The 18,163-nt window shown below is 34.5% G+C and overlaps 2 protein-coding genes across 9 annotated transcripts in view; one reads left to right on the top strand and one right to left on the bottom strand.

Annotated features, from left to right (window-relative positions):
- Positions 1-18,163, bottom strand: part of LOC107999228 (aminopeptidase Ey) — a 37,039-nt gene that overhangs the window by 13,767 nt on the left and 5,109 nt on the right. The window contains exon 1 of one of the 2 annotated variants that reach the window (XM_062077161.1): positions 5,447-5,520. The exons of the other annotated variant lie outside the window; for it this stretch is intronic. Coding sequence (XP_061933145.1) covers positions 5,447-5,505 — 59 coding nt within the window. The 5' untranslated portion in view covers positions 5,506-5,520. Of the gene's footprint in view, positions 1-5,446; positions 5,521-18,163 lie in introns of those variants that run through there. 2 annotated transcript variants of the gene reach the window in all.
- On the top strand, positions 7,149-17,371 carry LOC107999283 (organic cation transporter protein). 7 transcript variants are annotated; one of them, XM_062077170.1, is made up of 4 exons: positions 7,150-7,365; positions 8,913-9,332; positions 14,165-16,303; positions 16,682-17,371. In XM_062077170.1, the coding sequence occupies exons 3-4, from the start codon at positions 14,707-14,709 to the stop codon at positions 16,714-16,716; spliced, it is 1,632 nt and encodes a 543-aa protein (XP_061933154.1). In that variant the 5' UTR covers positions 7,150-7,365; positions 8,913-9,332; positions 14,165-14,706; the 3' UTR covers positions 16,717-17,371. The 7 variants fall into 7 exon arrangements, with proteins under 7 accessions (XP_016914476.1, XP_061933153.1, XP_061933154.1 ...); XM_017058987.3 differs by having other exon boundaries at positions 7,149-7,365; positions 14,165-17,371; XM_017058990.3 differs by lacking the exon at positions 8,913-9,332.

Genomic DNA, 18,163 nt, shown 5'->3' with positions numbered 1-18,163 from the left:
CGGAATATCTTCGTTATTATATGACGGATATATCGATTATATTTTCAACTCCAATCTATATGTATATATAGTATAGGACGGTGTGTTTATAAATTTAGTAGAATTGTATGGTGATTACATGGTACGTGTAGTTGTTTATGCTTTTGACGCTACAATAACCTCGAAATGGATGTACACAATACAGTTGATGTGTTATGGAAATTGTAGAAATTAGAAATTAAATAGTAGGATCGATTATTGATTAAATATTACCAGATAGAAGAATTTTAAGAATTTTTATTTTTATATCTCTCGATTGAAAAAGGATTGATTTATCGCTTTTGTTCGGTTTTAATTTCGTGAAAGAAAACGAGTACGAGAATAAAATAGATTTCTGGACGACACGTTTGAATAAATGATCAGAAATCAGCGTACATTTAAATTATTGTAATTTTAATAATGCATCGAGTCTTTTTCTTTCGTTTTCTCTATATAATAATATTGATAGGGATATTTGCCACACAGTTCGTGATCGTGTACGTCGTATATAAATACGCGATTTCCTTTCCTCGAACCAGAACACAAATGACTACACAGCATGTCAATTAGCATGAAAACTTTGAAAAGAATTGTGTAGCGTGCCAAGTGTCGCAACGATTATACCGTTAATTCGAAACGTTTTACCTGGTAATTTTATCATTTTCCATTGCCTAAGAATAAATATTTAAAAAAGAATAAATAATATTTCGCGATCACAATTCGAATAAGTTTCTTTCGATTTCGATTTAATCGATGAAAACTGAAGAAAATCTATCCACGCAAAAATTTTCAACATAAAAATTCGGAGAATAAGCATGACACATTCGACGATTTCATAACATTCGATCCTTCCAACTATGCACACTATTAGAATTCCCTGAATATCGGATGTCCAGTGAAAAATTCCAATCTTTCAAAACTGATAAACTCAATTTCATTTCATTTTCTTCGTGGCGAGAATTGAAAAATAAATAAATAAACAAATTTCACGCAAAAATTCGTACAATTCTAGGCGTCTTCGATTTTACACGATCGACCATCCAACAGAAAAATCTCTCCGATTCAACGACAAATTTATACACGCATTAAAAACATCCAACTCCTTCTGACGAAAAAAAAAATTCGATTACCTTTTAAACGATTAAAAATTATTCTCCGCGCGTCCACGCATTACACGTACAATCTACGTACCTTTCCAGACCATCACGCGCATCAAATTCCATTATATAATTTACCTACCATAAACGGTGGCCACACCGATTTGCCCGGTTTCACACAGGAAATCTTTCAAAATCTCCGCGAGTGCGACGTAACAAAGCCGAGGATGGCGAATGGACGCGATGCCGTTGGAGGATGTGGACGAGATTCAGGTAACTTTTCGAACGGATCGAATCTACGTGTGCCATCAACGATGGGCGGCGAAAGAGGCGACGCGAGAAACTGCCGGTCGGCTCGACGGTCCGCGCGAGACTGCCACGAATCGGCGCGCATTCCAGCTTCGCCTCGACTTCCTCGATCCACTCCTTGCTTGCATCCACCACGCTTCCTGCACGACCGATCGATTACTCTTCGATCGCCGTATCGCCTTAACCTCGCATCCTTCCACCTGCGTACCGCCTTCCGGATCACGCGAAACCGTACAATCGTGCTCGTCGCCCGACAGGATGCATCGAATATAGCGTACAACGTATACGTCCTTGCGCGCGCTTCTTGCGGTTAACCAACAATCGTGGGCCAAATCATCCATGAGATGAATTTTTGTTTTCTTTTTCTTTCTTTCTTTTTTTATCTGTGTGTAATTATCGTAAATCAAGAAAATGAAGCAACTGGGAGTAACGCGGTGTATATTTAACTTTTGATGAATTTTTTAGATGAATTTTTTTTTATATATATAGTTATCGATCGAGGATCGAGCAATTACGAATACGCCTAATTCGCTTTTCGAAGAGATTTTTTTGTTAATATATTTGCTTATCAAATTATATTATATTATCGCACGAAATATTATTTGTGTTATATCAAAATTTTTATAAATTTATACATCGATATACACGCTTGAACGATTAATCAAAATTCGATATAATCGTGCAATCATCAACAACGATAATTATCTTATTCTTGTCCACGCGAGAAAAAAGAAGAGAGAGAGAGAAAACGAGACAAGCGCGTCGATTAATCAAACGTCAAATTATGATTTGAGAGGATGCATAATTATTCCAGTCGAATTAGAACGCGGAGGAGAAGGGAGAAGGGAGAGGAGTATTTATTTTGCCTCGTGAATAACAATCGTCCACGGATTATTTGGCCAAGGCTGATGATGGGTCGTGCATATTTCTCCAAAGATTATTGAAACTGTAAACAAATCACGGGCAACGTGTCCACGTTCGACAAATAAATGGCAACGTGCTCAAGGCGGTATCCCATCGATCGATCGAGGCGTGCCATCCATGCCGGGTGTTCCGCCGAGCTTAGAGAATTCTAATCCCTGCAAATTCAACACGTCCTCGATACAGTAGAACTCCATTTATCACTCGAATTCCATGCTGCGGACCGAAATCAAATTTTTCTCATCGATCGAGAGAGTTCGAATCGTAAAATCGAATCTGACCAAATTCTGGATCGAGCAATTATTCTAATTTTACGTACAATGTTAACAATTCGTTTTTTCGTTTTATTTTATTTTCTCAATTTATTCATCGATTAACAAAGGTTCAAGGTGATGCCATTGTTTCTTTAATTTTATGGGAGATCGTAAATTTTGAAATTTTTTATTTGCAAATTCAGTGAGATTTCGAATGGATCGAATATGGATATGGAGGGATAAAAGCGATTTTATTTTTACGATTCGTTATGGTTAAGATTTTTAATACCTTTTATACGATTTCGAACGTGATTTATGGATACAGTTTCGATTACAAAAGAGAAGGAAACGCGTATTTCCGGGAGGAACATCGATATATAATTTGTAATAATAACAAGAACGTCGTTAATAATATCGACGATGATATTTTCGATTATAACTTTTACTACGATGGTTTTAATGTGATATTTTTGAGGCCAGAGATGATAAATAATATTTCAATTATTTATTGATATTTACGTAGCTTCGATTACAAAGACAGAGGATTCATTTCTGAAATATAATCACGCACGTGAAATCATTTATTTATATTTAAAGGTAATTGTATAGGTGTTTTGAAATTATCTAAAAAAATTTTTCAATAAAAGTAAAAGAAAAAAAAAAGGAAAGAGGAAATAACGTTGTTGCTTCGTTTTCTACGAAACGTTACTTATCCTCATTCAATCTAATTGTTACGATGAGAAATGAATCATTGGAAATTTTTACAATCCATCTTTGTGAACTTCCGCCATGACTAATCTTTCTTACGGTAAAAAATAAAAAAGATAGTTCCTATAAATTCTCCTTAAATAATCAACGATTTATCTATATGCTTAATTAAATATTTTATCGTTTAACTTGACATTTTATTAAAATTTTCTCAAAAAAATTCAACAACATCGAAGGGAAAAAGGTGAAAGATTTAATCAATCATTGGATGAGAAACAAGTTGAGTTTAGTTAGCAAGCATCCAATACCTCCTGATCAGCAGGAGGTGGGTAATTGATTCAGTTAGGCGCGTGCCCCTAATTGATTAAAATCATCTCTGTCACCCGCGGGTGTTCATGATATGTGAATCATTACATAAAAGCTATACATAACCGTGTAAGATACAAACTTTCCATAACAGACTTACTAACAATTCCCCAATAGACATTTCGAATATCCTATCAAATTAATTCTTAGCAAAGCATCTCAAAAAAATAAATATATACAATGATAAAATCTCTTATATCTTCGAGTCGATCCTCGAAACAAAATTTCAATTGTACGATTATTGATCACATTTCCAATGAAATAATTTCAAACACACCTGAACATCAAGATCGTCCAAAAATTCGTCAAGAAAAAAAAAAAGATACACGTGTAAATCTCCGTCGCTCGAGAATCGATCGAATTTAAATAATCGAAAGGTGTATTCGGGGAGAGGTAATGAAATCTCTAGAAGACATCGAATTTCTTGCCAAGCAAGGTTTCGAAGCATGGCATGGGGGTGGAATTAAAAATCCTCACGCGCGTATGTGCGCGTAATTCGACCCCCGTCTAGGACATGCCCCGTCTATAGGGACAGGATTGGGTTACAGTTCATTGTGGTGTACTCTTACGGAACAAAATACCTAGTATTGTAACGAAGCGTGGCGAGTACTCGAAGGAGATTCTACTTATGGGCAGAGCGTCGAAAATTTGGGGGGCTTCTTCCGTCCGGAAGTAAGCTCGTTGCCGAGAGAATCGAAGCCTCTCGTCGCGCAGATTATATTTTACAACCGATTTATTCAATTTTCTTCTTCATGTCCAATTGCACTTTTACCGATCTTCGAGTTTTGAAAAATCACGGCCGCTGGTCGAACAGGTAATCGAATTATTTTCCTTCCGTCCTGTTGTCTCTATATTTTCTTAAATTGTTTGCTTATTATAATCAATTCAAGCTAATATCATAATTTTAATGTCACAAGTGCCGTTCAATTTTAATACCGCAACGATAAAATGTAAAATTTAACCAGTTTGTCGTTGCTTGTTGAAATAGTGTGTTGTGGCACACTATTTGTAGTTATCGTGTACATTAATCAAATTGTTCAGATGTAACGGTTACATCTAGTTAGAAACTATATTTATAATAATAGCAACTACTGGTACGAGTGGTTCATCCAGGGATAAAAATCCAGGAAAGGAGTGATGTTATCGTGAAGGCATTGATTATAATAATTTGTGAAAAAAAAAAATATTGTAAGCGATCGATCTACATAGCCGAGACACGAATACTTAAGGAAGTGAGTTATCATGATGACACTCGGTTCGCTGTATAAGCGATAAACCAATTATATACAGAGTGGAACTTGATTTAAAGTTTGAACAAAACTTTGAATAAGTATCGTATGATTCTGTAAAAGTAATTCATCGAGTAATTCGTTTCTTTTCTTTTTTTTTTTTATGAAGATTATTAAGCTTGTTCTTCGAATCATATATATATATATATTTTTTAACATCAATTATCGATTTAACCCGCCAATTTAAATTGTTTTACAAAAATTTATTTTCAAAGATAGTTTTAATTTTTTCAAAACTTGCCTTCTTGTATTTCATATCGAATTTTAAAAAATTCAAATTAACACAAATTTTTCATTAAAGAATGATAATCCTTTACGAATAACATTCTGCATCGAATCAATAAAATTAATTCCATTAAAAAAAACAGTCATCTTCGAATATCTTCTAGACTCGCGAAAAAAAAAATAATAAAATAAAATAAATCAAATTACATCAATCTCCTTAACTCAACCTTCAACTTCCAACTTCTTAGCTCTGACTCACCCTGTATATCCACCAGCATCATTATCCACTTGCATCTCCCTGCTCCGTTTCTCTTCCATAGGCGATTCTATGTATCGCGCACGCTTGTAAATTGCATAATCGGATAACTGCAACCGCTCTGACCGAATAAATAAACTCGAAGTCTTCGAAACCGGACTTTCATTTCAACGTTTTCTTCTCCTCTTTTCGTTTTTTCTTCTTTCCCCCCTCACCCTTCTTCCACGATCTTTCTTACTTAGATAGAGAATAACGGGGACAATAGACGGTGGCAGCAGATGTTGCGGTTGTCGAGACGCAATGATTTCGCAACTTGGCGGATCAAATCCGGGCCAGAAATGGCGGAGAAATGCAGGAGATCGTTCGACCCTCTTATCTGACGCTTCTATATTTACGGGGGTCGTCGACATTGCGCCTCGATATTGCGATTCAGTGTAATTCGAATAACGTTAAGTTAATTATGATCCGGTCAGGTAAAAATGATTTCGTGCGTTTCGTCGAGGTTTCGAAAGAGGGAGATCTCCGGCGAGTAGAAATGTTCGTGACGATTAATTGTAAGAATTTTGGAATAAAATGTCGTCCTATATTGAAATTTTGTTATTTTCTAAGAAAATTTTCAATTGTCACGTTGTTATTTAACACGTCTTCTTCGATTTTTGGACGAGTTTAAAAGTTTTTTGTTGTCGAAAAATTAGTTACAAAAAATCAGATATCGAATAACGTGGAAAATTTTTATTATTGGCACAAAAGACGTTATTTATCTTCGAATTTTCGAATAATTCTTGACTAAACTTTTACTTTTTCCTATTATGTGCCAAATATATTTGAATAAAAATAAAAAAAAAATTGTAAAAAAATTCATTCGTGATTATTATTAGTTTATCATCAAATAAATAATAAATAATACGTCAACAGTGCATATAAAATATAATAGGATTTAAATCTCATTATCTCTATGACGTTATCAAGTAATGTAACAGATAGTATATTTGATTTTAATATATCAATATACCGCCGATATAAAAAAAATATTTACAAAAAACATATTATAATATTATATTCCATGTTACATAGAATTGGTATTTATAACTCTGAGTTAAATTTAAAAAAGAATAATAGAAATATATCTTATAAATTACATCTCAAAAAATAGTACATTATCGTAATATTAAAATTGTCTATTTCTAAAGCTATCATAAACTCTATAAATATTTTTGTTAAATTGTTTTATTTTGAAAGCATTTTATATTCCACAATTATTTCTTTAAACGATTTTTAGATACGCAAAATGCGCAAAATATTCACGTTCGATAACAAATAATCGATAACTATGAACAATTATAAATCAAAAAAAATAATAATAATTTTAAACCCGAATTCCTCATTACGATAATAACACCATTAAAAAAATATTATTATCCACTTTTACAATAATTATTCTCATTAATACGATTAATGCATCAACAACAAATATTTACAAACTGTATCAATAATATATAGCGCATATATCTCGATAAATAAAATAAATAATTCGTAATAATTTTCTAATATAAACAACACATTTACATTTTTCTTACCGCATGAGAGATAATCTATCGATTCCTCATGAATACGATAACAATAGGCACGATAGGGGACGAATAAATAAAGATATGGAGGAAGATCGGTCGTAAATTTGAATTTCAAACGCGAATAACTTAATCCTCCTCGTGTCAACTACATAATTACAGGAGAAAAATTTTGATTTCGATAGCGCCATGTCTTCGTTATCTCCTACCAATAAGAAGTACACGACTCGTTCGCCAGAGCGCCTCGAGGACTCGGTTTCGTGTCGGCAGACGGATGTCGTGCTTTCGGCTGTCAATCATTCCGCCGCTTCGTCCTCCACTATCACTTCACCTCTGTCCAATCATTCTACACGCGTAAGTACAATTTTCATTAACGAAATTCTCCACGTTACACTCGGTCGAAATTTGAGCAAAAAGGAACAACCACCACTTTTCGTACGTTCGTGCATTGAACCTTTGATGCGTCGTCGTTGGACAAAATAGACGATCCTCGTAATTGAAGATTAATAAGAACGCGGAAAACGGAGAAGATGCAAGAGCGAGTGCGACGAAGTGAGAAAGTCAACGCGACTTGTCCACCCGCTTCTCGTGTAATTTTTTGGAAAGGATTTCTTGGTTATTTTTCTTTCAATATATCTCTGCAACGATTGTGCGAGATACTGAACAGATATCGTTTCGATGGAATAGCAGACGATATCTCGTAGCAGGTTCACGATGCAACTTCGAAAATCCGTTTAAGCTTATTGGATCATAGCTAGCTCGGAATCACAGTCCAGGCGGGAGGTCCTCCGTTTAAAAATCCAATATTCCCTCGGATCGAGTCAAGGCAATGGGTCTCATCGATACCGAATTCGTCCAAGGTTTTCTTCTTTTCCTTCTTCTTCTATTTTTTTTTTCTCGATGAGAGGGAAATACAATTGTATCCGCGTTATAATGTAGCTCGAGCTCGTTACCTTCCCTTCTTTCCTCCCTTTTATGCGGCATGTTGGATTATACGAGGTTATCTAATTTTCCGGTTTTTGTTCGTTAGTGAACGTGTTTGCAATGCAAATTGTGCGACGTGTGCACAACGTGTGGAGTGGGATAATTGAAATTACTTTTTTTCGATCGAAGGATCTTTGTTACTTTTTCTCATTTCTCCATTTGAAAGAATTAAAATTATTGGAGATTTATTTCATAGATCGATCGAAATGTTAAAATTACTTCCTTTTTTTTTTTGATAGGCGTAAAGGAAAAGAATGAATCGAAGTTGTTATTTTTCGGTATTGTCATTACTCGAAGGTAAAACAATATTGTTATTTCATTTTCCTTTTTTTTTTTTTTGAGAGTTAAGATATACACTTTTATAATACGATTTATAGTTAGATTCATCGCGTGTTGTCATTACTAATCGATGAACTCTTTCTCAACGCTGACTAATCAGCATTCGTTATCAAAGGATAACGAATCCACTAACTGAATCCCACAACTGTCAACAATCGTTTATTATAAAACAATTATAAAACTATACATAATAAGCGGGACACCTCACGCAGAAATGAAAATATCGAAGCAAATTAAAATTATTTTTCTCGATAACACTGCACTGTTTGTTTCTAAAGTTATGTATACTGAAAACGATTAGGTAATAATCGCATTCTATCGTATTAGAGATATACGGTCTAATAACCCGACATCGGGGATTTGATAATCTGAAATTGTCGAAGCCCGATGCAGTAGCAGCTTGATTATCTATCTATATATATCATAAAAAAAATTTTTGTTGGTTTTATATTGATTCTAGATATCAAAGTTATATCAATATTTGTAATACCTCAAAAACTAAAATATTATTAAAGAAAGTCTATGTATAACGATACGTAGACTTTTACAAATTTATTTATTTATATTTTGTATTCTAGATATTCCATTCTGATGAGACACGAGTCGAATTTAATGTTCCATCGATAGAAGAGACGATAACTTTTCCATGATACACTCGTAGATTAAACAAATATTCGTATGTTCGAAGTGACTTGAAGAACGAAACGGAATAGAATTAGATCACGTGGTCTAAGATCTTTGTGGTGGACGACTTTGTTTACAACAAACATGTCAGTGACTCCGTGCTTCTCGATATGGAACTCGATACAAGGCGCACCTTCTTTCCATCAATTAATCCCGAGGTTAAAATTAGGAGCGTTGGATAATTGGTGAAGGGGCCATAACGAGCTTGAAAAATTGGCGCTGCTCATCGTTTAATTGAACGTCGTTCGCCTTTATTTCTACCAGTGAACGAGCGTGGCGAACGGCAGTCGTGTGCTCGAATTCGATTCGAAACAGTAAGTTTCCGAGTTTAATCCTTTTTCTGTTGAATATTTTTCTCTTCTTTTCTTTTCTTTTCTTTTTTCGTGCGAATATCATAAAGCTGTACACGAATATATCAAAATGGAGTTAGATTTTTACAAAATATTTTTCTGAAAATCGAATTCAAGAAATGAAAATACAGTTTCTCCAAAGTCTCGCGAAAAGAAAATAATTGCCACATGGGATACCCGATAATTCCATAACCGTTGTTCGAAAGTATTTTGCGATATCTGTACGAGACATTCGTTGTTTAATGAACAAATAATGAAACTGCATAAAAATCGATTGATCACACGTATCACATACATACGAGGATGAAAACTTATTTGAAAAATCGGTGCTCGTATGGATCGAATCAAAAATTTCTGTATTTTTTTAAACAACTTCAAATTTAGAAAGTCGATGACTTAAACACCTCCTATTTTCGTATGAATTATAAGACACGACTCGAAATTCGCGTACAATCATCATAGCCTGCGGGATGATTTGATTGATATTCTGGACACAAAGTAATATTAAGTACTCGTACAGCTTGTACCCCAATTCTATTTAACGAGTAATCTTTGGAATTCGATGATAGATTATCCATAATCTGTTAATATTATGATAAATATTATCTGTGAGAGTACTTTACACAAATAGATTTTTCGAAATCTATCTAATCGAAAGTGGAATTTGTGAAGCGCGATAAGGATGTTATTCGTTCGTTGCTCTTCTTTGATCCATTCTTCGAAAAATTTTCTCCGTGAAAGGCTGCGAGTTATTTCGATAACGATTAACCCGTGGTCACTAGCGTGCATAATGGATATTACACGTATATATTGTATAAACAAGTACGTACATTAGCGTTCAAAAGTATAGGCGGAGAATACGAAATAGGAATTGCAGTTTGAAAAAGTAAATTTTATTTTAACTTTAAATTCTAACCTCAATTTTCAATTCGTTGGAGTTTAACGATTAGGAATTGTGTAGATAATTTTAGATTAATAAAAATAGGTATAATTAAAAAAAAATTGTTAAAGCAAATTATAAATAACGTATGAAGAATATAATGGGTTAATAAATAACGTTAACTGAGACAAAGCAATATTTTTCATTGAAACAATTTTCTTCTTCCGGGGAAATTTCACTTTAAAATTTTACATTGAATAATATTCTTAAAATTTACCTGTTAATTTTAAGTAATAATTCCTAGGAGAAAATTATATTCGAAAACACGAAAAGTTGGTGAAACTTTGTTGATCTCACTCTCTCGAAGAAATTTCCTGTCGACGAAAAATTTTTTTATCGAATTTTCCAATTATAAGACAAATTTCCTTATGTAAGAAAACTTTTGCCCTTAGCTGTGCTCGAAGATATACATCTCTCTATATTTGTTTATATATATATATATATAGTTTAAATTAATTAATTCTTTTACGAAAATACATATGATTCGTCACGATGCAACAGTAGAAGCAAATAACAAAACGACGAAGAGTTAACGCGCGTTTAAGCCAATCTTTAAGTCAATTGAGAAGGCAATTAAAAATATCACAAGGGATTAATTTGTTTGATAAAATTCACCCACGTTGTTGCAAAAATTCGATACTTGTGAACGCTAATGTACATCATCAAAATGATAATTCATACGGGGAGGACAATGGAATAACTCATTCTGCACTTTCCACTTCTAGCACGCAAGTTCACTGTATACAATTTCAATAATTAAAAAGGTTCTCTTCTGCATTCGCATAAGAGGTAGAACGATCATCGTTCACGACTCAGTTCATTTCTGGGATACCAAGTAGAAAAAAGTATTGCGCGTGAATTATTGAAAAAAAAAAAAAAAAAATAAAGAAGAAATATTCGCAACGTACTGTGAATTGTAAAAAAAAACAACACGAAATTAAATCACGAAGTGCAAAAATTATGTTTAAAACGAGAGTGATTGGTGTATCTGGTTGAAAGATGTGAATAATTTTTTTTTGTTGATAATTACAAAAAGTGATTCACTATATTCGAACGTATATTTGTTAATTATACAAACTAGTGCATTATCGCGAAATTATTTTCAAAAGTGTCAGTAATGCAGCACCTATAATTCCTCAAAATATAGAATGGTATAAGAATAACAGAATTTTGTATTTTATATTTTAGGAAAAATGAGTTTAAAAATACTGCACGAGCGATGAAATTTTATAATCGAACTTCTCAAAAATTCTCTGCATCTTTGATTCATTTTTCTTCACAAAGAAATGATCCCTCCTCGTATCGCGATTTTTGAACACACTCTGTATATCGCGTGAAAGATGTGTATCCAAGTTAGTTGAGCCTAGAATTGCTAGAAGTACAATTGTGAAGTGAAAGTCTTTGCATCGAGCTTGAGTTATGTTGCCGAGTATCGCGTTGTTAATTAAAATTTATTATTCCACGATTATTTCGAGTATGTAATAAATATTTTATGCGTTAAATAATTAGGAAAAATAATTTTTCGAAAAATTTATCGAACAACATATAAATAGAGAAATTACGGATACAATGATTCAAAAGTTATTATAAAAATGTGACTTTAAATTTGCTTCAAAAAGATTAACGCATAACTCGCGCGATATCGAATGATACTTCTTACGTTCACACGGTCATTCATCCGAACGGAGGCAGAGTTTCCGGTACACGTTGAATCGCAATCTTTTTTTCTTCTCTGCAAAAGAAGAATTGTTTTAAAAACACTCGTCTCGCAGATAAATTTTAATCAATCGGCAAACTGCTACAGTAAACACCCTATATATTAATAGCAATTCTCAGAGCGAAGCGTAGAAAGGTCATGCCTGTGGAAAGGAAAGTCACATAAATTGTTCGGGCAGAGAATAAGTAACAGTAAATGTGTATCGTTACGAGTGGATTCTTTTAATTTCGAATGTGTCGAAGCTTATCTAAAAAAAAAAAAAAAGGAAGCTATAAAATTAAGGGACCTATTTCGAAACAATTAAGGATAATCAAACTCTCGCGATATCCATCTTTGGTAAACGAACGATAAGGCATCGAGCGTACAAGCATGTCAAGATTATTATGAGAACACCGCTTTCAGTTTGATACTGCACGTGCTGCGAGCGGTTTTAGAACTTATTTTCCAGTGTAGTGTTTCATTCGAGAATAGAGAGAGAAATATAATATCTGCATAAATAAATTTATATTGTAATTGATAATATAAGAATAATAAAAAATAAAAATCGAAATCGTAAGATAAAGTATAGACGGCGCGCATATTGTTATTGTTTAAAAGTGAAACGAAGATGAAAAGAAACAATGGCGGTGAACAGTAGTCGTTTCATCGTGGATAAATAAAAGTTAAGTTTATAAATTTTCATATCGTTTGAGATTTAACTAAAAATTATCGTTGATCTGATAATATTCTTTTTCCTTCTATTTATTTAATATTATTTATTAATATAAACAAAAATCAGTAATCCGTATCAACAAACTTACTTCTCTTCTTAATGATATCTCGTATTAATTTAATAATAAACATATCGTCCGTATCGATAAGAAGAAACCAGAAGGAAACTTTAGAAGAGATTAAAAATTGTTTATAAATTCGTAAAAAACAAATTATAAATCGTATTATTTTTTATTTGAATCCGAATGTTATGCATCGGTGAAAATAATTTAAAAATGCCAAATCAGATATCGATTTTCATTTTCATAAATCGAAATTGATTATTATTCATTGAATGAAAATCTTTCCAATCGAATGTTAATTTTAAAACGAAGATATATAGAATTAAAAATAAAACACGAGGCTGTATAACAATTTATTAATAATATACGCTTGACCACTTCCGCCTATATTATATTGTCTTATTCGGTGAACCAATTGTCTATCTGTGGCATGTGGTCACTTTGAAAAGACAATGTGTTGTCGAGTGCTAGAGTAAATACATCGAAATTGATTATAATAAATTTTTTCGAAATAATTTGAAACATCGTCGTTTAACGATGTTAAAATAATATTTTAAGAATTATCAGAGGGATATGTATTCTAAATCATTTTTTAAAAATTTACTTCGATACGTTTTATTAATAATAACCAATATTTTAATTTCATTCGATATTTTATCACTCGTTGTATTTTCTCGACCTATTTTTACGTATAATATCTATAATTTCTTGAATCAATCCACATGATATAATGCGTCATATTTATCACGTTACAGAACTTGATAGATTCAGTAAATATATTACTTAAATGCTGTTTACTCTCCCACTTCGATCAATCGAAGTTACTCAGTTTTACTTCATTCTTTCGAATTTCGAAGTGAAACGAAACTTATACTTAAACGTTCAACTCGAAAGAGTGAAATTACAATAATTACCTATCACTTTTCAGAATAATTATCGAAAATCTGTTTTAGAGATAAGATTCACAATTTTCTTATGTATCACTTATAAATACAATCTGTCACTTATTCTTCATTGTATCATATGCGATTACATCTTGATTCAATTTTAATAGAAAATCATTTTGGTTATCTCAAATATAATTTTCCAAAATAGTTATCAAAGTGTCATAAAATCAAATATTCCGCGTTCAAAAATCTATATCAGAAATAATATTCACAATTTTACGCGTTACTTATTTGAACGTTCACTCGTATTGTTCAAATCAATTTTCCGTATATAATTAGATGTAATTAACAAGAATCGACCTAAATTTATAATCTTCGAGAATAATTTATTAACGTAATTAAATTATAATGGCGAATTATTATAAAATCGTGCTCGAAGATTTATTTACCAATAACAATCATGTTATTTTTATTTTCAGAACCTACTTTCCGCAATATCGAGCATTATCAGCAGACAAAATTCCTAGAATCGGTATCTCAAGAAGAAAATCCGAGGAGGAAAATAAGCGGTAACGGTGCGAGGACGACCGCAAATTTTGTAAAAAATAAATCCAACGCATTCTCCAATGGACAGTGCAATCCGCTTCGGTCGGTTCAGTTCGTTCTGCCCACAGTTCCACTCACGGTTATCCAGTTCTCCGTGAGCATTAGAACAGTACAGTTCATATCTTCACGCGATTGCATTACTTTCAACTTTGCAGCCAGCAATTCGTCTCATTCATCTTGCGTCGAGCGATCTTCGCGTTGGAATCAACGAGATTAGCGAGTTTGAAGTGCGTGCATTTTTTTCTTTTCTAAACTTTTGCCAATTAGAAGAAAGAAGAGGGAAAGAATTAGGGAAGAAAATCGAAATTTGAAATACGATGTCCACTAGGCTGGAATCGAGAAAAGTGATCTGAATCGGAAGCAAGTGCGAGAATATCGTCGCGAACAAATAAACGAGGTTTGCCAAGATCGAAAAATGGCGAGCGTGGACAATAACCTGGAGGAATTGATGAGCCATCTCGGGGAATTCGGTAAATACCAATTCTGGCAATTCTCCCTGCACATCCTGGGCGCGTTGACGGCCGGTCTGCACATGCTGACACTGTTGACGGTGGCCGCTGTACCACCCCACAAGTGCAACGTGCCCGAGACCACCGCGGATCCTCTCAATAATCTCACGACGATCTCGAATTCGAGCGTGGAAATTTTGCCCCGAGCCGTGGACGCTTGTTACTACTTGGACGCGAACAACGAGATGAAGGAATGCGAGTCGTGGACCTACGACACCCAGTACTTCCAATCGTCCCGAGGCATGGAGTGGAACTTCGTGTGCTCGCGAAGGTGGATGGGCGCCCTGGCCCAATCCTCCTACATGTTCGGCGTGTTCATCGGCGCGGTGACGCTGGGCAGCCTTGCCGACAAATACGGTCGAAAGATAATATTCTACGTGTCGGCGATCGCGCAACTCGTTCTCGGAGTGTCAGTCGCGTTCGTCAACAACTACCACCTGTTCCTCGTGTTCAGGTTCTTGTACGGGATCTTCGGCTCGGCGGGCGCGTACATAACAGGATTCGTGCTCAGCATGGAGCTGGTGGGCGCCACGAAGAGGACCGTCTGCGGGATAATGTTCCAACTAACTTTCGCCGTTGGTTTCATGCTGGTTGCGATTTGGGGGGCCGTGATCAAGGATCGTACGTGGCTGCAGATCGTTTACGGCCTTCACAGCGCCCTGTTGGCCGGCCACTGGTGGCTGATGGACGAGTCGCCCAGGTGGTTGTGGGCCCAGGGCCGCGTCACCGAGGCGCTCGCGATCGTGCAGAAGGGTCTGAGGATGAACGGGGCCGACGTCGACGTGGACGCCGCGAAACTGATCGGGGAGGGGAAGATTCGAGGGCACGTGGATCGAAGGGAGCGGTCTTACGGGGCGTTGGACCTGTTCAAGACGCCCAATCTGCGCAAGAAGACGTTGAACGTGTGCCTGAATTGGTTCGCCAACTCGATCGTCTATTACGGCCTGTCTTTGAACGCGGGCAACCTGGTCGGCAATCCCTTCCTCATGCTGTTCCTCAGCGGCCTGGTCGAGATGCCCACCTACGTGATGATCTGTTTCCTGATGGATCGGCTGGGGAGAAGGTGCATGATCACCTCGTTCATGTTGATCGGCGGCGTGTGTTGCATAACAGCCTCCGTGATACCCGGCGGATCGGATTTGACAAGGACGGCGATCGTCGGGATCGTTCTGTTCGGCAAGTCGAACATATCGGGCTCGTTCGCCGTTATTTACAATTACACGGCCGAGTTGTTCCCCACCGTGGTGAGGAACACGGGTTTGGGAATTGGATCGATGTGCGCCCGTCTCAGCGGCACTTTGACACCCGCCATAATGCTGTTGGACTCGTTGGACCCCAAAGTGCCCGCCATTCTCTTCGGTTTCATCGCCCTTCTGTCCGGTTTCCTGTCCATGTATCTGCCCGAGACGGTGAACCAACCGATGCCCGAGACCATAGAGGACGGGGAGAATTTCGGCAGGCACGACACCTGCTTCGCCACGTGCTTCGGCTCGGATAAAAAAGGCAGGTCCACTTACGAAGTTAAGTTGAATCAATTGGCGGAGAAGGACGAGAAGGAGAGGTTGAATCAGGGTGAAAACGCTAGGGAGTATTCCTCTTGAAATGTAAAAATGTGAGAGGGTGGGGAAAAGATGTAAATGTTGCAGAATTTTTTTTTCTTTTTCTTTTTTTATTATCATTCGTGAAAAACGTTTGGATGATTCGTGTCTTCTACGAATTTCTAGATTTTTCGTAATTGCAACTGGAGAAATCCAACGTTGCGAAACTATGCAACGGCCGTTATTTTATGTACGGGCGTTTTTTATTTTGCTTTAAATAATGCAATGGTTCGATTTGTTGACGATAATTTGAAATGTTTTTCTTTTAATTATTTTGTTACAGAAAAATTCCGCAGCGTTAATACGGCCACTGTTTGACGTGAAAAGAATATCGATGCGTCAAAAATTAATTTTTAAACTTATCTTTTCCACGTTAAATCTGAAAGAGAGGCGAGTTCTTTTCATTAACGATCGTATTTTTATGATTTTTTTTTTTTTTTCGTTCTTAGTACGTTCATTGCTGAAAAAAATAATATACGAAAAAATTTTATTCGATACGATTTCAAATTTGACGCGAATATTGTTATGAATATTCTCTTTGCGATTTCTAATTATATATTTTTTACATTTATCACGCGCATGATAAATGTAGGTAATGACTCGAATGGTATGCAATGAATATATTTAAAAGGATTTAACAAAAGACCATTGTTCCTATTCTGCTATTTTCTATTTAGTGTGTGAAAAGATATGACAAAGAATTTATTGTTCTTAAAAAGAAATGTATGCATCTGCAAAGAAAGTTACTAGAAAGACTGAAATTTCTAGAAATTGTTCAAATCAAAATCTCTCTTCTATCAAATATCTATACACTTGTAATATAAAATGAATAAAAATTTTTAAAATTTAATTTTCAACGTTCAAAAGTACGATGACGATAAGATCGAATTATAAAGAGAAATTATATTTTTTATATCTTGCAAATGTGTAAATAATAACAATTTTTGGCAAGAATAAATAACTCGATAAACAATTTAATATGTGATCATTTTTCATACACACAGATTTATATGATAAATCTTAAATCTTCATTGCCCAGTGTAAAATACATATTTTTTCATCAAACACAGAGTATTTTTCTAAAATGTTTATAAATACGATATTTACAAGCAGCATAAACAACAAGATGGTAAATTTCTAAATAATAAATTGTCTTTTAAATAATAAAGCGTCTTAATATTATTATATTGATAAAAAAAATATTTTTCATTATTAATTTTGTTGTACTATTACGTGTTATTTTTTTTTTCTTCTAAAAAAAATTCTAAAAAAAATTGCTTATAATAAGTTTTTTCCTGTTATTACACACTATAAATAATGAAACTAAATTACGTTTAAGATTATTGCATAATTATATCACACTTATATAACTTCTTTTATAAATAATTTATGCACGTATCTGTAAAGAATTTTTATTCATTACAAGATCCATAATTTAGAAAAAGTAGTACATAATAACTCTTGTTATTAATTCTATTATCATTGTTACGATAATAGATATGATTAATACAATTTCAATTAGATTTTAAAATATTTTAAAGTTTTAATTTTTAATCAATATTCCTTATTGTTCTCTCATTGCGAATAATTGAAATAGATTTCGTAAGAAACAGAAAAAGTTTTCGAATACTATTACATTGAAAAAGTATTATTGCGTAATTGTGTAACTATCCGGTTGCCTCATTGCACGTGCAACGCCATTTCAATCATCGAACGTGTTCAGATAAAATATGTGAAATCATTAAAACTACAAACATAAAACGTA

Source organism: Apis cerana, linkage group LG7 (assembly GCF_029169275.1).
Source record: "Apis cerana isolate GH-2021 linkage group LG7, AcerK_1.0, whole genome shotgun sequence".
Taxonomy (NCBI): domain Eukaryota; kingdom Metazoa; phylum Arthropoda; class Insecta; order Hymenoptera; family Apidae; genus Apis; species Apis cerana.
Note: the sequence above shows the minus strand (reverse complement) of the source record. Positions and strands in the feature narration are given on the sequence as shown.

Bases quoted from the DNA above. Each gene is read 5' to 3' on its own strand.
- LOC107999283 (XM_062077169.1), top strand. From the start codon at position 14,707: ATGGCGAGCGTGGACAATAACCTGGAGGAATTGATGAGCCATCTCGGG.